We start from the raw sequence: 16,394 nt of genomic DNA, 5'->3' as shown, positions 1-16,394 counted from the left end.
ATGGCGCAGAGCTACCTTCTCCCGATAGCACCTTCTGGAAACAGTCGGCCAAGAAGAAGTGGAGCCAGTGCCAAGCAGTGCCCCCAACTCCCAACTCAGTCAGCCTATCAAGAGGGATATCATGACCAATGGGATCTCCAAGAGGTCCAGGAAAATAAGCAGGGACACACTCCCCCTGTCCTCCTCTCAGCAAAGGTCATCCCACAGGACATAACTACTTCTATATTCTACCATCTACCATCAAACCTCTATCCATTAGTAATTATTACTAGAACACACAATGTTAGGGTCTGGGTTAGAACACTTAGAGACAATAGTTAACTAAAAGTATTCTACCTGAGCTCAGCTGGGATTGGTTCAGAGGATCTGAAACACATGCTGAACCTGGCTTTACACTATCCATCTCCAGATCTGCATGTGGTTATGGGGAAGTGGGAGAATGAGGCAAGAAAATGACAAATTTAAAGCAAAAGTAAATAAAATGAAATGTACATTAATTTTTTAAAATGCTGGACACCAGCACCTTGATCTGCCAAGACAGCATTCATGTAGTAGCATGTCAAAATTTTGGTTCCAGAAAGAGTTGCTTTATTAGTTTCTTTCTTACAGATATGAGAATCAAAGTGATAGACACCCCTGTAATACTGATGTAAATGTAAAAAATGTAACTCCTGGATCATAACTAACTGCCTGACACCTCTAATTATAGCATCAGATCCAACCTGATATTGCTCAATGTATGCTCAAACTTTCCTCTATGCAGAAATGAAATCTCTAGCCTTTTCTTACTGCATCGCAAAGTGTGTCCTGGCCATCAAAGTTTATGAAGTTTATGATGCATCTTTTCCGACTGCCAAGAAGCACTGTAGAATTGTTCTACCCACAACATATTGGAGCTTATGACATGATGGAGCTTTCTGTAAGGCCTGCCAGGGCCTTTAGAACAATCTTAAAATTCACATCTTGTCTGAAACGCCTGACTAGCATGTTTTATTAAACATAGTATGTTGAACAAGCATGTGTATGTATTTTGGCATTAGGTGTTTATGTACACAGCTGTGATTCTGATAAATGCAGCTGACAGAAGGTGTTGCAGCACACATCAACTTAGGCATGCAAATACATTTGTGTGTGCCAGATGCTGTAGTGTCAGCATAGCAACACACAAATCTATATGGCATGACCATATTCACTAGTTCAACCTATAAGAATCTAGCTGTACTACCATGATTAAATCATGCTACAAACCGCCTTCACTTCTTTCTCATTCCATTACAAATTTCAAGGAAGTCCATCAAGCTTACACATGTTTCCATTTGCGCTGAAGAGCCATTTCACATTTTTTCACACTGATTTGGCCAGACACCGATAAGAAGAAAGGGAAGCATGTGTGTCTGTGCAATTCAGTGGTAATTCCACAGATGTTATGCCAACACAGATTCCTTTTTGCTGCTCTTGCTCTATGCTTTCCTGCTAGAATTCTGGTCCACACGATACAGACCTAATGTCCTTTTCAAGAGGGACAAAAAAGCTATAAAGTCCCACTACTGCTTTATAGAGCATTATGCTGAAAAAATGACCACTTTGCCTTCTAGTTTGTCTCCTGTGGTATCTCCTCTCTGTGACTGTTTTACTTCTAGAACAAAAAATATGGATGTCTACTACCACTAAAGCGTCAAATGATGCATTAATAATTTCCATGAAATCCTTCAATAAAATAAAGCTGTTTCCCTAAAGCACTGCACAGGAACAGTGTTCCTTTTCCTTCCATATGAATTACGTTGCAGTTCACATTAATAGCACGTCTCTTTTAACAGCATAAATTGTGCCATTCATAAGGCTGATAAAATAATCTCTTCCACTGCTTCTCAAGATGAAGAGGTAAAAACACCAAATCATTAATTGTGGTGCTGTATTTGAAGAAGATATTTCTACGTTTCATTTTGAAGATTGAGGGGAAATCAGAAGGCTTATTGCAAAAACACTAATCAATCATATTTTAACAATATTTTAATTGTGGAGCTTGAATTTAAAAGATCACATGACATTTTAAAATTAAGAATACACATCTCTGATTCTGCAATATGATTTCACAAACTGGTTTTTATGTGGGCTCCAACAAAAAGTAACACTATCTCTAAAAATCAGAAATATATTTGAGTTGGGACAAGAAAAGAATCGGTTTATTGCCATACCTGTTTTTGCCATACCTCTTCTTTGTTTGTTTTATGCTCAAAATTTTGAAGGAATACTAAGTAAGTAAAATAAATTCCACTTTGACTGCTGTGTAAATCCCTAAAATGGATACCAACCCAGTTGTATATAAAGATGACAAGAATGACTGAAACGTACAAGGGGGGAAGAAGCTCCAGGACGCTGGACGGGCTCCATGGCCGGGGGAGACTGGGAACGTACAATCCAAAAGGGAAAAAAAAACAAAATAAAATGAGCATCCATTTCAAAAACAGGAAAATTCCATGTTAAAAGATTTCAGAAACATTTCTTTGGAACACAGACAATGAATAAGGACCTGAATCTACCTGTGCCGAGCATTTCCACAGCTGTACTCATGTGCCCCTCATCTCTTCTGACACCCAGCATTTAAGTAGGACTGTAGCAGCAAAATGCAGGTACGTCATAAACATGACCTGATTCAGTTATGTGACAATGTGAGGTTGGCTGTTCTAAGTGCAACACACAAAGACACATTCAGAAAAAGAACCCAAAATTTATAAACAAGTTCAACACTGTGTACACTTGAGCTTTTTTCCCACTAAAGCCAAAGCCAGTACAGCTGCTTTGTTTTTTTTCTCTTTGTGCACCTTGAGAAATGAGAAGAAAAATAAAAATGTTGAAAATGAAAATGGTCATGCATCTTCCTGCCATAAAAAAAGAGCTGTTTTTGACATATAACTCTAATATGGGGAGGTTGAGGGAGGGGGAGGTTTACAAGCCTGCATGGAAACTCTCCCATTTTTTTAGGGAAACTGGCACAATTGGCTGTACCTGGACAGGTCCAGGAGCTCTTGAAGGAAACAAATTATCTTGACCCGTTTCAACATGGCTTCCAGCTGGGGTGAGAGCTTAAACTGCCTTGCTATCCTTCTGGTTGGAGGCCTTAATCAGGGGAACTGTGAGGCTTTTGCTCATCCTGTAGCTTTTGATGCCAACCCTTCTGGACCAAAAGCACAATGATGGAGGAACTAGATTCACTAAGATACAGTAGCTCTACTCCTAATACACCAGGTGGTCACAACAGTGATACATGGAGATTGCTCCTCAACCTGCCCTAAACATAGACTGGAGTTTCAAGTGTTCCATTTAATCTTTCAGAAAGCTTCAGGCAGTTATGAGAGTTCAACAAGAACAGCTGAACATTCCAATGTAGCTTCCATTTCTCCTTCCTTGCTACCCCTTGGAGAATGGGATTGGGCAGCAAAGCACTAAGGTCAGCACAAGTGATATGCAGAACATCTTTTCCTGCCAGAAATCACACAGCCTGACTACAAACTCAGTATTTCCCAGCAGGAGAAGACTCCCATGCACCAAGCATAAGCCAAACTTCTGCAGTGATGGGAACCCTCTATAAGTCTCTCCCCAGAAGTAAGGGTGTTTTTCTTAGAAGATGGTGGGGGAAACGCTGTACACTAGAGCCAAGCTCTAGTGAGAACCCTCTTAAACTGAATTTGGATTACACTAACTGAGTGAGAGGCAGTGGTGTCACACTTTCTGGATAGTCATATCAATCATCTTACTGAGATTAGAGATTCTCTCTGTGTGGATTTTCTTGTAAGGCTCCATAAGTTTGAATTCTATCTCCTGTGAAAGCTTCTTCAAGCATGCCTGTGGACTATTTAATTTGTGTGGAGATGCATTCCTTGTTTTTGCATCTTCTGCTTTGCTGATTGTGATCAGCTATTGATGTGTTTCTAATAGGTTCCCAGGATGCCATATCGCAGTTGTGTTAACAGCTTTGAAGGATGCAATAAAAAGCCAATTGTATATTTTTTAATAAAATGCAAGTCAAATGTGCAAAACCAATTAGACATTTTACCCCAGAAGAATGATAGTAACCATTTCTAAACCAGAAATAACTTCCTATTTTTTTAGATCTTGTTATGCCACTTTCCTTTTAAGGCCTTATACTTGTACAACCAGGTCAACCTCCCAGCTAAGTCAGAGTACTACTCATAATGGTTGAAAAAGGGAAAAAAGACCAAAGAATTTGATAGATGCACTATTTAAAACCAAAGCTATATATGGGGAGAGGGTAAAATAATCTCATAAATGACAGATGCCTTTCATATTAATGGACTCATTAGAAGCTGAAAACACAAAGTGTCCTGCAGGACAGACCACCATGTTTGTTCTTCTCCACCAAGAACCATTTTTGCCCACCAAGTTCAGTTGGTGGGCAAGCTCCCACCCTGTTTTCTGACTGCTGTGCGAAAGAAGGCTTTTGTTTGTTTACTGCCATTTGGGAATGTAAACAAGAGTGCAGAGTTACTTGGTGACAGGAGATAACAGTATTCTAGGAAGAGAATTACCTGTTAGTTCTAGTCCAATGGGGAACCTGTGGCTATCCAGACGTTTATGGATTCTAGCTTCCATCATTCCTGACCATTGCCTATGTTTGCTGGGGCTGACTGGATTTTGTGTCCAGTATCAGGAGGTCCACAGATTCTACTCTACAGGCTACACGAACCCATACACAAGCATTTCCACTACAAAACTTCAGTGAGGTGAATCAAAACATCTGGCTCACGATAGCTGCCTGAAATTGCAGCAGATATCAGCTCCCTGGTCATCATGTACAACAGTTTCCGCACACAAGATCAAACTTTTTCAATGCTTTCAACATTTGTAAGGTTTGCTTTACAGGTGCCAGAGATGAAGCAATGAGTCCAACTAATGATTAGCAAGACTGCCAAATTCTCATGGACATCCTCTAATTAAACTTGGATAAACCAAATTTTGATTGTATACATGTAATACGATATTGTTAGGCACAACAAAAATATTTAACAAAAAATATAATAAGAACAGAAACCTACTTTAGCAGGCCACTATGTTAAGATTTTACTAGGTCTTGCAACATGAATTAGTATATTCATAATATAAATAATCAGCACTTCATTCAACTAGTATTTCTGCATGGAATAAACTCAAGTTAAGAGTTTTGAAACAAAATGAAAATTTTCTGTTTTTCTAGGCTAGAAACACCAAAGTGCACAAGCTGTTCTTAGCATCTTCCAACTTCCTTCCCCATAACAATCAATCAATCAAACAAACCCTCTGCAGGCAGGAACTGATATGCAGATATAGAATGAGATGAACACCATGCTTCAAGTTAACAATGACACATGCAGGACATTCACACTAAGTTAATTATATGCTCTTTGAAAAACCTTTAGTACTATGGCTAATAATCAAAATACTGGCAGAAAACGGAAGACACAAAAAAGATGATACCCAACATAACAGAACAGACAAGCGGAGGAGGAGAGGACCTCCTGCTTCTTTATTAACCTTCACACTACTGGCCAAAAGATGAACAAACCTTCTTGAAACACAAGAAATTGAATTACACCAAAAAGGAGCATGCATTGTTTACACAAGGAGCCGAATAAAGGTTTTTATTTTCTTTGTCATTTTAGAACTATTTGATATAAAGTTAGAACTATATGATTATAAACACTTCTAATCATAAGGAGCATATTCAGCATACTCAGTCGTAGGATTAACTGAAGTTGCTCTGCTGCTTTTGCATGTGGAGGGTGTGTAGAAATACTTCTGCAGTATTTCTTTTCAGATGCTTTCCTTCCTGGAATAAACAATTACTATCAAAATGATTATGATTATGGATAGGAATATGAATATGGCTGTGTTTGTGGTTATGGTTATTAATATGGTTATGGTGGTAGTTATGACTATGGTTATTTACCAGAAGTGCAAAGATCCCCTCCCTATAAAAACAACAGCACCTGGGATCTGAGGGCTATGCAAGCACAGCTCCCTTCCTACTGCAGTCCCTTTCTTCTCCACAAGGACAGCGTGATGTCCCTGGAGGTCAAGGGCCCTCTAGAGTAAGAATTGCTGTACTTTAGATATAGTAGCCAGAGTCAGAGAAAATGGCATCCCTCCTTTCTCCTCCATGTGCCTACTAAATCATGTTCTTTTCCTGTAAAGGAATCTATACCCTAAGCCTTGTCCTTACAATTGGATGGTGGGAAGGACAGTAAGCAGAATGATCAGCTTCACAGTTCAAGAGTAGCTCAGAATACTGCCTTGTTATTGCTTCCCAATTGCCAATTCTAGAAGCACCAAGCTTTTTCTTGCATGGTTACAGAAGTATGGAATTAGTCTTTCTGCTGAGCTATGGGCACTCAATGGATCATGCCACAAGAGCCAAGGATCGTGGGCTTGAACCTAAAACCCATGGTTCTTGAAAGAAAAGCTTTGCATTTATGGTTTTTTGGGTGGGTTTTATTTTTTTTTTTTTTTCATTTCTTCCTAGACAACTTAAAAATCAATCAAGCTTTTAGGCAGTTTCAAGCAAAATGGGAGCTGGCTGTGTTTGACAGAAACTGAATTAGTAATAATGCCTAATACAGTGATTACCAAACCAGATTTATATATGATGATATAATGTCACCGTTGCTCTAAGTCTAAGGACTGCCTGGAATATATATCTAATAAAATGCTTTGGAAACTTCTCCTATTTCAAAAATGGCTTATCCTGCAGTGGGAGTGGAGTCAGTGCAAGTAATTAAAGCCCAAACCTCTACTTTGTATTTGGGGGACCGACTTTGAGATTATTCAACAGTACGGCCGGAGGAGCCAAATTAAATGTGGTTGGTCATGTGGTGTGCCCTTGACAATGATTACATGGGATGAGTTTTTTTCTTTCAGAAATAGCCAGGACAGAGGGTATACCCCACAGGAGAACCTTTCTCCCCATGGAAATTACATGAGATCAGGACTAGGGCTGCAGCAAAACAAGGACTCAATCCAGATTCATTCACCACACTCCATGTCAGCCATTTCTAGTTTAAAGTTCATGTACACAAGGGAAAACTAGATGATCACATGTAATCTGGCCTATACACTGGTTTCTTTTCAGATGGTATAAATTTTTCATATTTTACATGTAGCTTGACCCTTGGTTCAGAACCGGGACAGGTTATTAGGACTCGAGTGCACCAGTGGTTAAACAACTGCATTAGTCAATTTCCAGGTACAGCTCAAAGTATTGTCACTTAGAAGCTCTATACAGTTTGAAGCATGGGTAGTGAAGCATGATCTACACTGAAATGTGTCTGGGATGAGGCAGGGAGGAAATGAAAGCAAAGTTCCTCAGATATGCCATCCTATTTATGAAAGTTTCCCCCAGCGAAGCTCACTTGGCACAGACTCCAATCTCTATTCAATATCAGACAAGGACCATTTATTTCTCCATGGTTATTGATCTTCCTGTTCTTTCATCTGTGGTTTAATTGTTTTAACTGCTGCTGTGTGCATTCAAGTTTGTATTTGCTAGATGAATGATTGATTCCATTGTTTTTCTTGCCCTGATTTCAATAAACAACCCTGGAAATATTTTCATACTAGAAGGCAGACTAGTCATTCACGGAAACTAACAAAAAAGTCGCCGTCCAGAAACAATAAGATGGGATGAAATTGTGAGCATGTGTGGCAGGGGGGGAATGTAGCACGTGTTCGTATCTGCACTTTAATTGTAAAACCAAGCACTATTAAACTGTTCTGAGAGTGTCTGCTAAAGAATGGTATAGGAAAAAAATATAAATAAAATTAGGAGCCAAGGAGAAGGGGCTGAGAAGCTATGAAATCCATCATCATTTTTAAATGATCAACTTCAGACATCACTGTTTTCTGTACAGCAATGTGCAAAAAACACTGACAGCAGAAGCAACATCTTACACTAACCAGCACTTGTGAAGAGGACTAGTAGTTTTAAGAATACTCTGAAACCTTACAAAATTTATATAACAATCAAAGGGTAAATTAAAATATTTATACAGCATGGGTCTATACAGTGAAATAACTTTTGTGCTGATGCTTAGCATAAATTAAACAACGTATCCAAGGTATGCAAAATCGACTGGAAACCACAATGAGACAAACAGGGATTAAAAACATTCTACCACATTATATGCATTTCATTAAAATACATGTGCACATACCTGGCTTTGGCACGGAATTGGTCACAGACTGTGGAACTTTGTCGTTAATTAGTTCAACACATTCACTAGGAAAGAATCCCACCTGTGGCAAAGAGAGATACATGGTAGTTCATGACTGCAACATATGTAAGATGGTATTGGAATACAGCCAAACGTGAAGCCATGTTATAACAGTTCTGCAGAAAAAGGGCCATTGGCCTACAATGCAGTATTTTACCTGGGTGCGTTGGAAGGCAAAGGAGAAATGGCCTTCCATTTGTTGCCAAAGTAGTATACAAATATATAAAAATATACAAAGGCGTATACGCCTTTGTAAGCTGCCCCGAGGCTTCGGTGAATGGGGCGGCCTAGAAATTTTCTAAATAAATACGCCAATTTATACTCTTGGCTGACAAAGGTGAAATGAGACAATAGTTACAACCAAAGTGTAATATACTTCAGTGGTCAGAACCACTCAGTCTGACATCAATTTCTGGGAAAATTGTGAAGCAGAGTATAAAGCAGTTGAGTCTGCAAGCACCTTGAAAAAAAATGCAGTGATTTTAAGAAGCTCACATGGTTTTGTCCTTTCCACCTAATCTGCTCTCATTTTTCATGGAGCAACCTCCCTGGTGGACCATGGTAACGCAATGGACATAATCTATCTTAACTTTATCAGAGGTTTTGACAATGTGCCATATGATTTTCTGATTAGCAAACTAGTTAAAAGTAGAGCAGCTAGAACAACTACCAGGTAGAGCCAGAGTTGGCTACAAAATCAGACTCAGAAACTGCTTAACAATGGCACTGTCTCAAACTGGGGAGAGGTTAACAAGAGGGTTATCACAGGGTTCAATCCAGGAAAAGGTTCAGAGGAAGGCAAGAAAAATGCTCAGATGATCAGAGGCTTGGAACAAAGCTCTGTGAGGAGAGATTGGAAGAACTGGACATGTTAACCTTGAAAAGACCGAGGGAAGATATGATAGTATTCTTCATGTACTTGAAAGATCATAATTCAGGGGAGGGTCAGTATCTCTTCTTGATCTTCCCAAAAGACATGGAATTATGGGCTCAAGTCACAAGAAGCTAGATTCCAGCCAAACATCAGGAAAAGCATCCTGACCATTAGAGCAATGCAACAATAGAACTAATTACCTAGGGAGGTCATAGGCTGCCTCACAATGGAAGCGTTCAAGCTGCAGCTGGACAGTCACCTGTTATGGATGCTTTAAATTTGGGCCCTGCATTGATCAGGACGTTCAATCTAACACCCTGTTTGCCCCCTTCCATATACTATGATATCCTCTAGGTCATGGGTCTTCACACTACGGCTCGTGGCATGGATCCGGCCCGCCATGACCATCCATCCAGCCCGCGCTGCCCCTCGCCGCCCGTGTGTGCACTAGCCACACGGGCGGGGAGGCGGTGGCTTGCTCGCTCGCTCAGAGATGGTTTTGGACTCGCAAGCCCAACGGCACCTCACCAGCCCGCAACAGTCACCGCAGCCTTTCAACTGGCCCCCTATTGAAAAAGACAGCCTCACCTACTGGGTGGTATAAAAATGAAATAAATAAATATGTAAATAAATAAAACAAATGCATAAAAGTCAGAGGGTGAATACTTCTATGAGGCACTGTATTTGCATGACTTTGTGTAAGGCAGCAGAGCAGAAACAGAGGAATACTAAAGAGCTCATCAATGCAGTTTGATGCCGTTCTAAGCACATGTTCTTAACACAACACATGCAAAACCCCTAGAACCTTTAGTTCAGTTATCAATACTTCTGTCTTTGTAAATAATGACTGCTTCCTCATTCCGACATGGAGCAGAACACTTGGCTTACAGATACTGTAAGTTAGAATCATCATCAGTATCAGCATTATCCTAAGAAAAGAAGGAAGTGAGTCTTAATATTGGACAAGTAACAGAGAACATCATTATCATCATAGAAAGATGTTTATTGCCACAGACAGGTTGAGCATCCTCGAAATGTCATGTATTGTATCTAATTTCCACCCTTAATTTCTTAATGTTGCTTTCTATCACATTCAGGACTACTGATGTCTAAGTACATTCTATTTTAAGCTCTTTCCTTTTTCATAACGCTCTAATTTCCCTTCCTGATGGTCCTGGGGGCTATATGTCATCACCAATCATTTCTGCTGTTTTGCATTTTGAGGCCTTAATCTCTGTCCCTCCACAGATCACACTTTCCCCTTAAAACCCTCTGTACTCATGCAGTAACACAATGTTAAAAATGTTTCCTTTTTTAATGAAAGAGAAAGAACAAACATGAAAAGATGAAACACAATGATTGTTTGGTTCGGATGTTGATTCTCTAGGAAGCACGTCTATACTTGAAGCTGTCTGGAGTAGGATACACAACCATGTATGAGCACTTGAACCAGATCCCTCAAGGAGCTTTTCCTCCCGAATGTCACCCCTTCTGGGCTGCTTTATATCAACCTGATGAGGGGTGTGTGTGTGAGAGAGTGTGAGTGTGTGAGTATGCATGCACGCAGTTTTATTCTTTTGTAAACGGCTTGGGGATTTCTTCAAAACAAGAAGCAGTCTATACATATTGCTAATAATAGAAAGATTAATAATGACCTGTTCAAAGTCAAAACTCCTGACTGGTGACCATAGACCAGAGCTGGCCTTCTGGCCTTCCAGATGTTTGTCCTACAACTCCTACTAGTCTAAGCCGCCATATCCAGGCATGTTTATAGAGAGGCACAGCCGCCACACGTAAGTCGCCTGGCACATATTTTAACACCAGCTGCTTTCTGTGTTGAATAAAGCCACCATGTATTATCTTGTACCTTACCCAACACTACCCCAGTAATTCATTTGGGCTCATTTCTGGATTTCATTCGTAGGTTCCTTTACAGGTACTGAATTTTCTCTCCTTTAAGGTATTGGTTCACCTGTTTAAGTACAGGCAGGGAAGAAGAAGAAGAAGATGGCAAACTCACAAATAAAACAAAACTCCTAAAAAGTTCAAATAACTTTGGAAGCCAGTTTGGTACAGTGGTAAAGTGTTGACCTGGGGCTCAGGAGATCTGGGTGCCAGACCCCATTCAGTCATGAAGCTCATTGGGTGACTTTTGGCCACTCACAATCTCCCAGCTTACTCAGTTCACATGGTTGTTGTTGCGCGGATAAAATGGAGAAGAGGGGAGCCTTGCAAGCCACCTTGGTTTCCTCGGAAGAGGAAGAAGTGTGGGCTGTAAATGCAATGGAAGAACAGCAGGAGGAACAGCGGCTTTCCTATCCTCATTTCCACATCTCCAAAGTAACAAGGAATCCATTTCCCCAATTCTGAGATCACTGTACCAAGAAGAATCCCATACAATTGCAATGAGTACGAGAATATTGGATTCGACGTCTTCCAAGCAAGTGCCTTCAGAAAATGCATGTGCTTATAAATTATTCCTACATAATTGCTAACATTAACTTGGCCATTTCCTATAGGGAATCTGGTATCCTGGATTCCAAAGTCTGACCCTACAGTATTCCTATCTTCCAGATGTTTCTCCCAATCCAAAGGATACCTAGAATTCACATCCAAGAATGCAAATTCTCCAGCCTCTGCAGAAGCGGGCTGATTTTTAAAAGGTCCTTTTTAAAAGTATCATGCATGGGACTTTCCTTAGTGCCAAATCAGATATAAAAGTGGGCATCACAGTCCAAAGTATTCGAAAATGATCGTTCAGCATAACTACTACCTCCACAGAATGTATGCAATGAGAAATTTTTGAGGTTCCACAATATTAACTGAACAAACAGTTGAGCTTACCTGAAATCCATGCTTTCCCCTCCACCACGTGGTCAATTCCTTTGGAGGCATGTCAATGACTGACACAATATCTCCCACCTGAAAAGGAACAACATAAAAGATGAGGATCAAGACAGATGAAGAACAGCTGTCTTGATAAAAGCATTATGTTCTACTGTAGCGAAAAAGACAAAAACAAATACACTTATGAACGAACAGCAGTAGCCTCAACCTATACGGCATCTGTACTTAGATTATTAAAGTATGAGCTAATGCATAATGCCACATAGTGCACATTTTGATATATTCATAAGGAATATGCACATTAGATAATAGAGGCCAAAAGCTATTCACATTAAATCAGAAGTGTGGATTGAGATAAATATTTCCCAGAAGAAGAAAAAAAACAAGCCTTACTCTCTTTTGAATTCATACACATTGATATGTTCATGTCTTTGTCCCGGCTTGTTCTTTTGTCAGTGAGTTCAGAGTGACCTCATAAAGACATGCTCCTTGAAGTTAAAACTAACAATGCAATAAGGGAATGTAAAATTTTCTCAGCAGGATGGAAAGATGAGCAGGGCCATTTAAAAATTCCTTTGAGACCACTTGGCCAACATAAAACATTTAACATAGCTTGAATGAGTCGCTGAGTACTTGCAAATGATGCTGCTGAGGCTCAATCAATGCATGAGCATCACTTACTCTTTGCCCTTTCAGTCTTTCAGATAATCTATTTTTAGGCTTATCTCTGCTACCTGGAGGGACGTGGGTGTGTGTTTTATGAAAACCAAACATTTTAGAGTTTTAATAGGTATCTGTGGAACACACCATTTGCTTTACAGCACATTATATTTAAGCCAGCCTTTGTTGCCTACAAAAAAACCTGGACATTGGTCAAATCTCTCAAAAATATATATGAAATGAATAACACACTGAACATACTGATATACTGGAAATACTGCTCCCAAGCATGTCTGCAGCAGTACAGTCAGTAAGCACAGAAAACCCACATAAGACACTTAATGGGTATTGCATGAAAAGTACAGTTTTCAAAACCAATCAGAATATTTTAATTCTAGTTCTCATTACTGAACAGCTGCCAGTATGAATCTGGAATTTGAAAGAAGCTCAAACACACAATAAGCTTTTTGGAATAGATCAAAGTGGGTCATTTATTTTTATGCCCAAATGCAACGAAAATAATTTGTTAATCTGTGCTCACATATCCGTTTTCTTTAATGACCAGAGTAGTTCAGCGCACAGAGAGAGGTAACTTCTTCCTAGTTACAGTTCATGATAAGGGATTCCTTAACAAATCTGTTCCCGCTGGGTACAGGTTGATTTAATTTGTATGCTCACACAGCATACTACTCTGTAGTAGCTACAAGGCATGGCTGGTTGGTTGGCTGCCTTGCAAAGAACCCATGGTGTGCCTTATAAACCATTCTACGTACTATGGGTTGTTGGGCCCCTTCCTCCCCCTCAATCCTTGTGGAGCAATCCCAAGGGACATCGTGTGAGGTCAGAATTGTCTCTGCCACCATCACAATTGTGAGCTGTTTCAGGCTCATTGTGGCTGCTTCTTCCCTTTAAAGTTCCCCCACTCTGCCTGTCTCGCTTCAGATTGTGAACGCCAGTTATCGGCCTCTCCAAAATCCAGCCCAAATAATTCTGGCAGGGTCATTTAACTGTTGTAATGCAATCTCTCTGTAGACATTTGGCCCCAGCTATGCTTATGTCCATGATCTAATACGTTTTTGCTCCAGGTATGCTGGGGAGGGTTTTAGCTTAAAGCTGCTTTCCAGATATATTATATCTGTGATCCAGATGATTAGGACTGCAGATATAATATTTTGTAGGTGAAATTCATGTCAAATAGAGATATTAGATTTTATGGTGTATAACAAAAGATGACTCAAAGTTTGGAAGATTAAAAAAATCCTCTCATTCACTTTCTCCTTCTTTACAGCATTGTATGTCTCATTGATCTCTATGACTCTCAGGTATCAGCTGGTTTAACAGGTGTCCAAGGTAAAACTTCATTTCTTAAGTGGAATTTAGAAAAGGTTAAAAATATTTTTTTGGCAGAGAAATATACAGATATGTAATCTATATACCTGTATCCTTCTTGGCCATTTTAACCTGTTCTAAATCCCACTTGAAAAATGGAACATTTACTGAAGTAGTTAACGTAGACAATTTTAAAAGGAAAAATGCATGTACTTTTTTGCTTGTTCTCAAGATGGTATAATCACAGAAAGAAGTACAAAAATTAGGGCATCCATAAGATACTAGTCCCTTCCAAAAAACCTTGAGGATCTTCCCACAAAGAGGGTGAATGATCCATCTTAGCTTTTTTTTTTTTTTTGTGAGCTAAGATCACCTGTGCCTTGGGTTACATGTGGAGATTTGGAAAGATGGCTTCACTGCTGGCTTTCACAATTCAAAGGGTGGGGAAGGGAGAATGGCTTCATGGGTGCAGCAGGGAGTAAAGGAAGCCAGAGCCAGCTGCCCACAAGTGCATCTTGGGAACTTTTGATATGGCCAATATGGGCAGGTGCCTGTAATTCCTGCCAAGCACAGCAAGGAGTTTTGCCAAGCAAATGGTACCCACAATGGTGTCAACCAGTCAATTCCAAGCAACAGAACAACCCCACCATTCATACAGCAAGCCACGGGTTACTAGGGTGGCTTGTTGCCTTCCACAAAGCTACTTTGCAGGGATCAGTCTAAGTTCAAAAAGCACAACAACTCACTCAGATATTTAAAACTCTACAAAATCCATATTTGATAAGCACACAGAGAGTATAAAAAGTAGAGCTTTTTCTTCAATTGAAAACGTGTGTGTGCATCTATGTATTGCTTTAATTATTTACCTCAAAGGACAGCTCATCTGCTGCCTGAGCAATATATCGCTTGATAACGTGTGCAGCTGCAATAGCAGGAACATTGATGGATGATTCCTCATGTACTAGGAGATGATTCCCCTTATTATCGATCTGTAACAAAGGATACAGAAGACAGTAAGGCAGCTGAAGAGATACAGCTCTGTGAGTGGGTTATGTTAATAGTTTATATGACATAGAGTCAGCAAAGCTTGACGAACTCCCAGTAGAAAGAGCACAAAAATATAACATAGGCACTGGAGATGATGAACTGAAGAGAGCAAATGAACCCATTTTCTATAAGAAAGGGTATTTAAGCATGTTTTAATAAATATCTCTATGTTTAGCTGTCTATAAATAAACATTCATTGTAACAAGGAGACATCAATAACAAGCTAAGGAAATTTACGGTACGAAAAGGTCATTCACATAAATTTATATTATGGCAATTACTTCACCTCATTCTAACCTTCTTACAATCACTTATCTCTGTCATTGGAATTCGATAATCTTGGTGGAAAAGTTTTGTATGCCGTCACCAAGCCAGATAAAAGGAAGAGTGCTTTTTATTAATTATCCTGATTGTTCTCTCTTTAAATCTTATTTCTATCCACTTTAAAAATGCCTATTTTAATTGCTAGTGTTCAAGGATAGGTTCAGGAAACCACTCTAATTCAGGGCCAGGTTACACATTTAGGGACACACCTAAAAATGTAAGATGATCCATACTGCTCCACTGATGCATCGGACTGCAGTGCCTTGTAGAGAATGAATTCTGAGGAAATAAAAGACCATCTTGCTGCAATGTGCGAGAAGCAGACCTAAGAATATTTTGGTATCTGCAGTGATTTCTAAGTTGGTAACACTGCTGTTTAAACATATGCTCCACTCACTAATTACACAAAGGTAAATATGAAACACTTAGCAAGCTATCAGAAATTAGGAATATTACCTAACACAATGCTATACACATTATAGTACCTCCATCCATGTGAGGGCAGGACCACAGTTTATCTTGTTGCCAGCAATGGCTGAGAGTCGTGACAGGTAAGCCATCAGCATCTGAGTGACAAGCTGCAGGAAGCAGAGAGAGAGAGAGAGAGGTAGAGAGAGATAGGAATAGAGTTAACTTGGATGATGTAGAGTTTTCAAGTTCCAAACTTCACGATGAGGTAGCTGAAAGCAACTATTAGTTGCAGAAAGCACAAAAAATATTTTCCTGTTCTACTACACCAGAAAATCTATGAATCTGACATCCAGAGATATCAGTGAAACATGCAGTACTATAAACAATGAAAATATTCATAGATGAGAAGATTTCTTTTCCAAATTAAAACATTTTTGACATATCTCATGCTAGATACCCTGAACCTAAAGTCTTCTTTTTGGCATGCGTCTGGAAAGCAGTTTCAAACAAAATCATGCAACAAAGCTGAGAGCAAAAAGCATTTGATCTTATTGAGTAAGAATGCCATAGGCCAATTGTCCAGTGGAGACATTAGAGGAACTCTCACATATTAGCTTGGGCTGGAATGTTGGTAGACA

General features: G+C 39.6%; 1 protein-coding gene across 1 annotated transcript in view; it reads right to left on the bottom strand.

Moving 5' to 3' along the window:
* The window catches only part of ARHGAP32 (Rho GTPase activating protein 32), a 198,014-nt gene that overhangs the window by 60,979 nt on the left and 120,641 nt on the right, over positions 1-16,394 (bottom strand). The window contains exons 7-10 of the mRNA XM_044439533.1: positions 15,831-15,923; positions 14,841-14,963; positions 11,983-12,060; positions 8,205-8,286 (exon numbers count right to left, since the gene is read on the bottom strand). Of these exons, the coding sequence (XP_044295468.1) occupies positions 8,205-8,286; positions 11,983-12,060; positions 14,841-14,963; positions 15,831-15,923 (376 nt within the window). The remainder of the gene's footprint in view (positions 1-8,204; positions 8,287-11,982; positions 12,061-14,840; positions 14,964-15,830; positions 15,924-16,394) is intronic.

The sequence above is a fragment of the Varanus komodoensis genome, unplaced genomic scaffold, assembly GCF_004798865.1.
Source record: "Varanus komodoensis strain SLA01 unplaced genomic scaffold, ASM479886v1 scaffold35, whole genome shotgun sequence".
Classification (NCBI taxonomy): Eukaryota; Metazoa; Chordata; class Lepidosauria; order Squamata; family Varanidae; genus Varanus; species Varanus komodoensis.
Note: the sequence above shows the minus strand (reverse complement) of the source record. Positions and strands in the feature narration are given on the sequence as shown.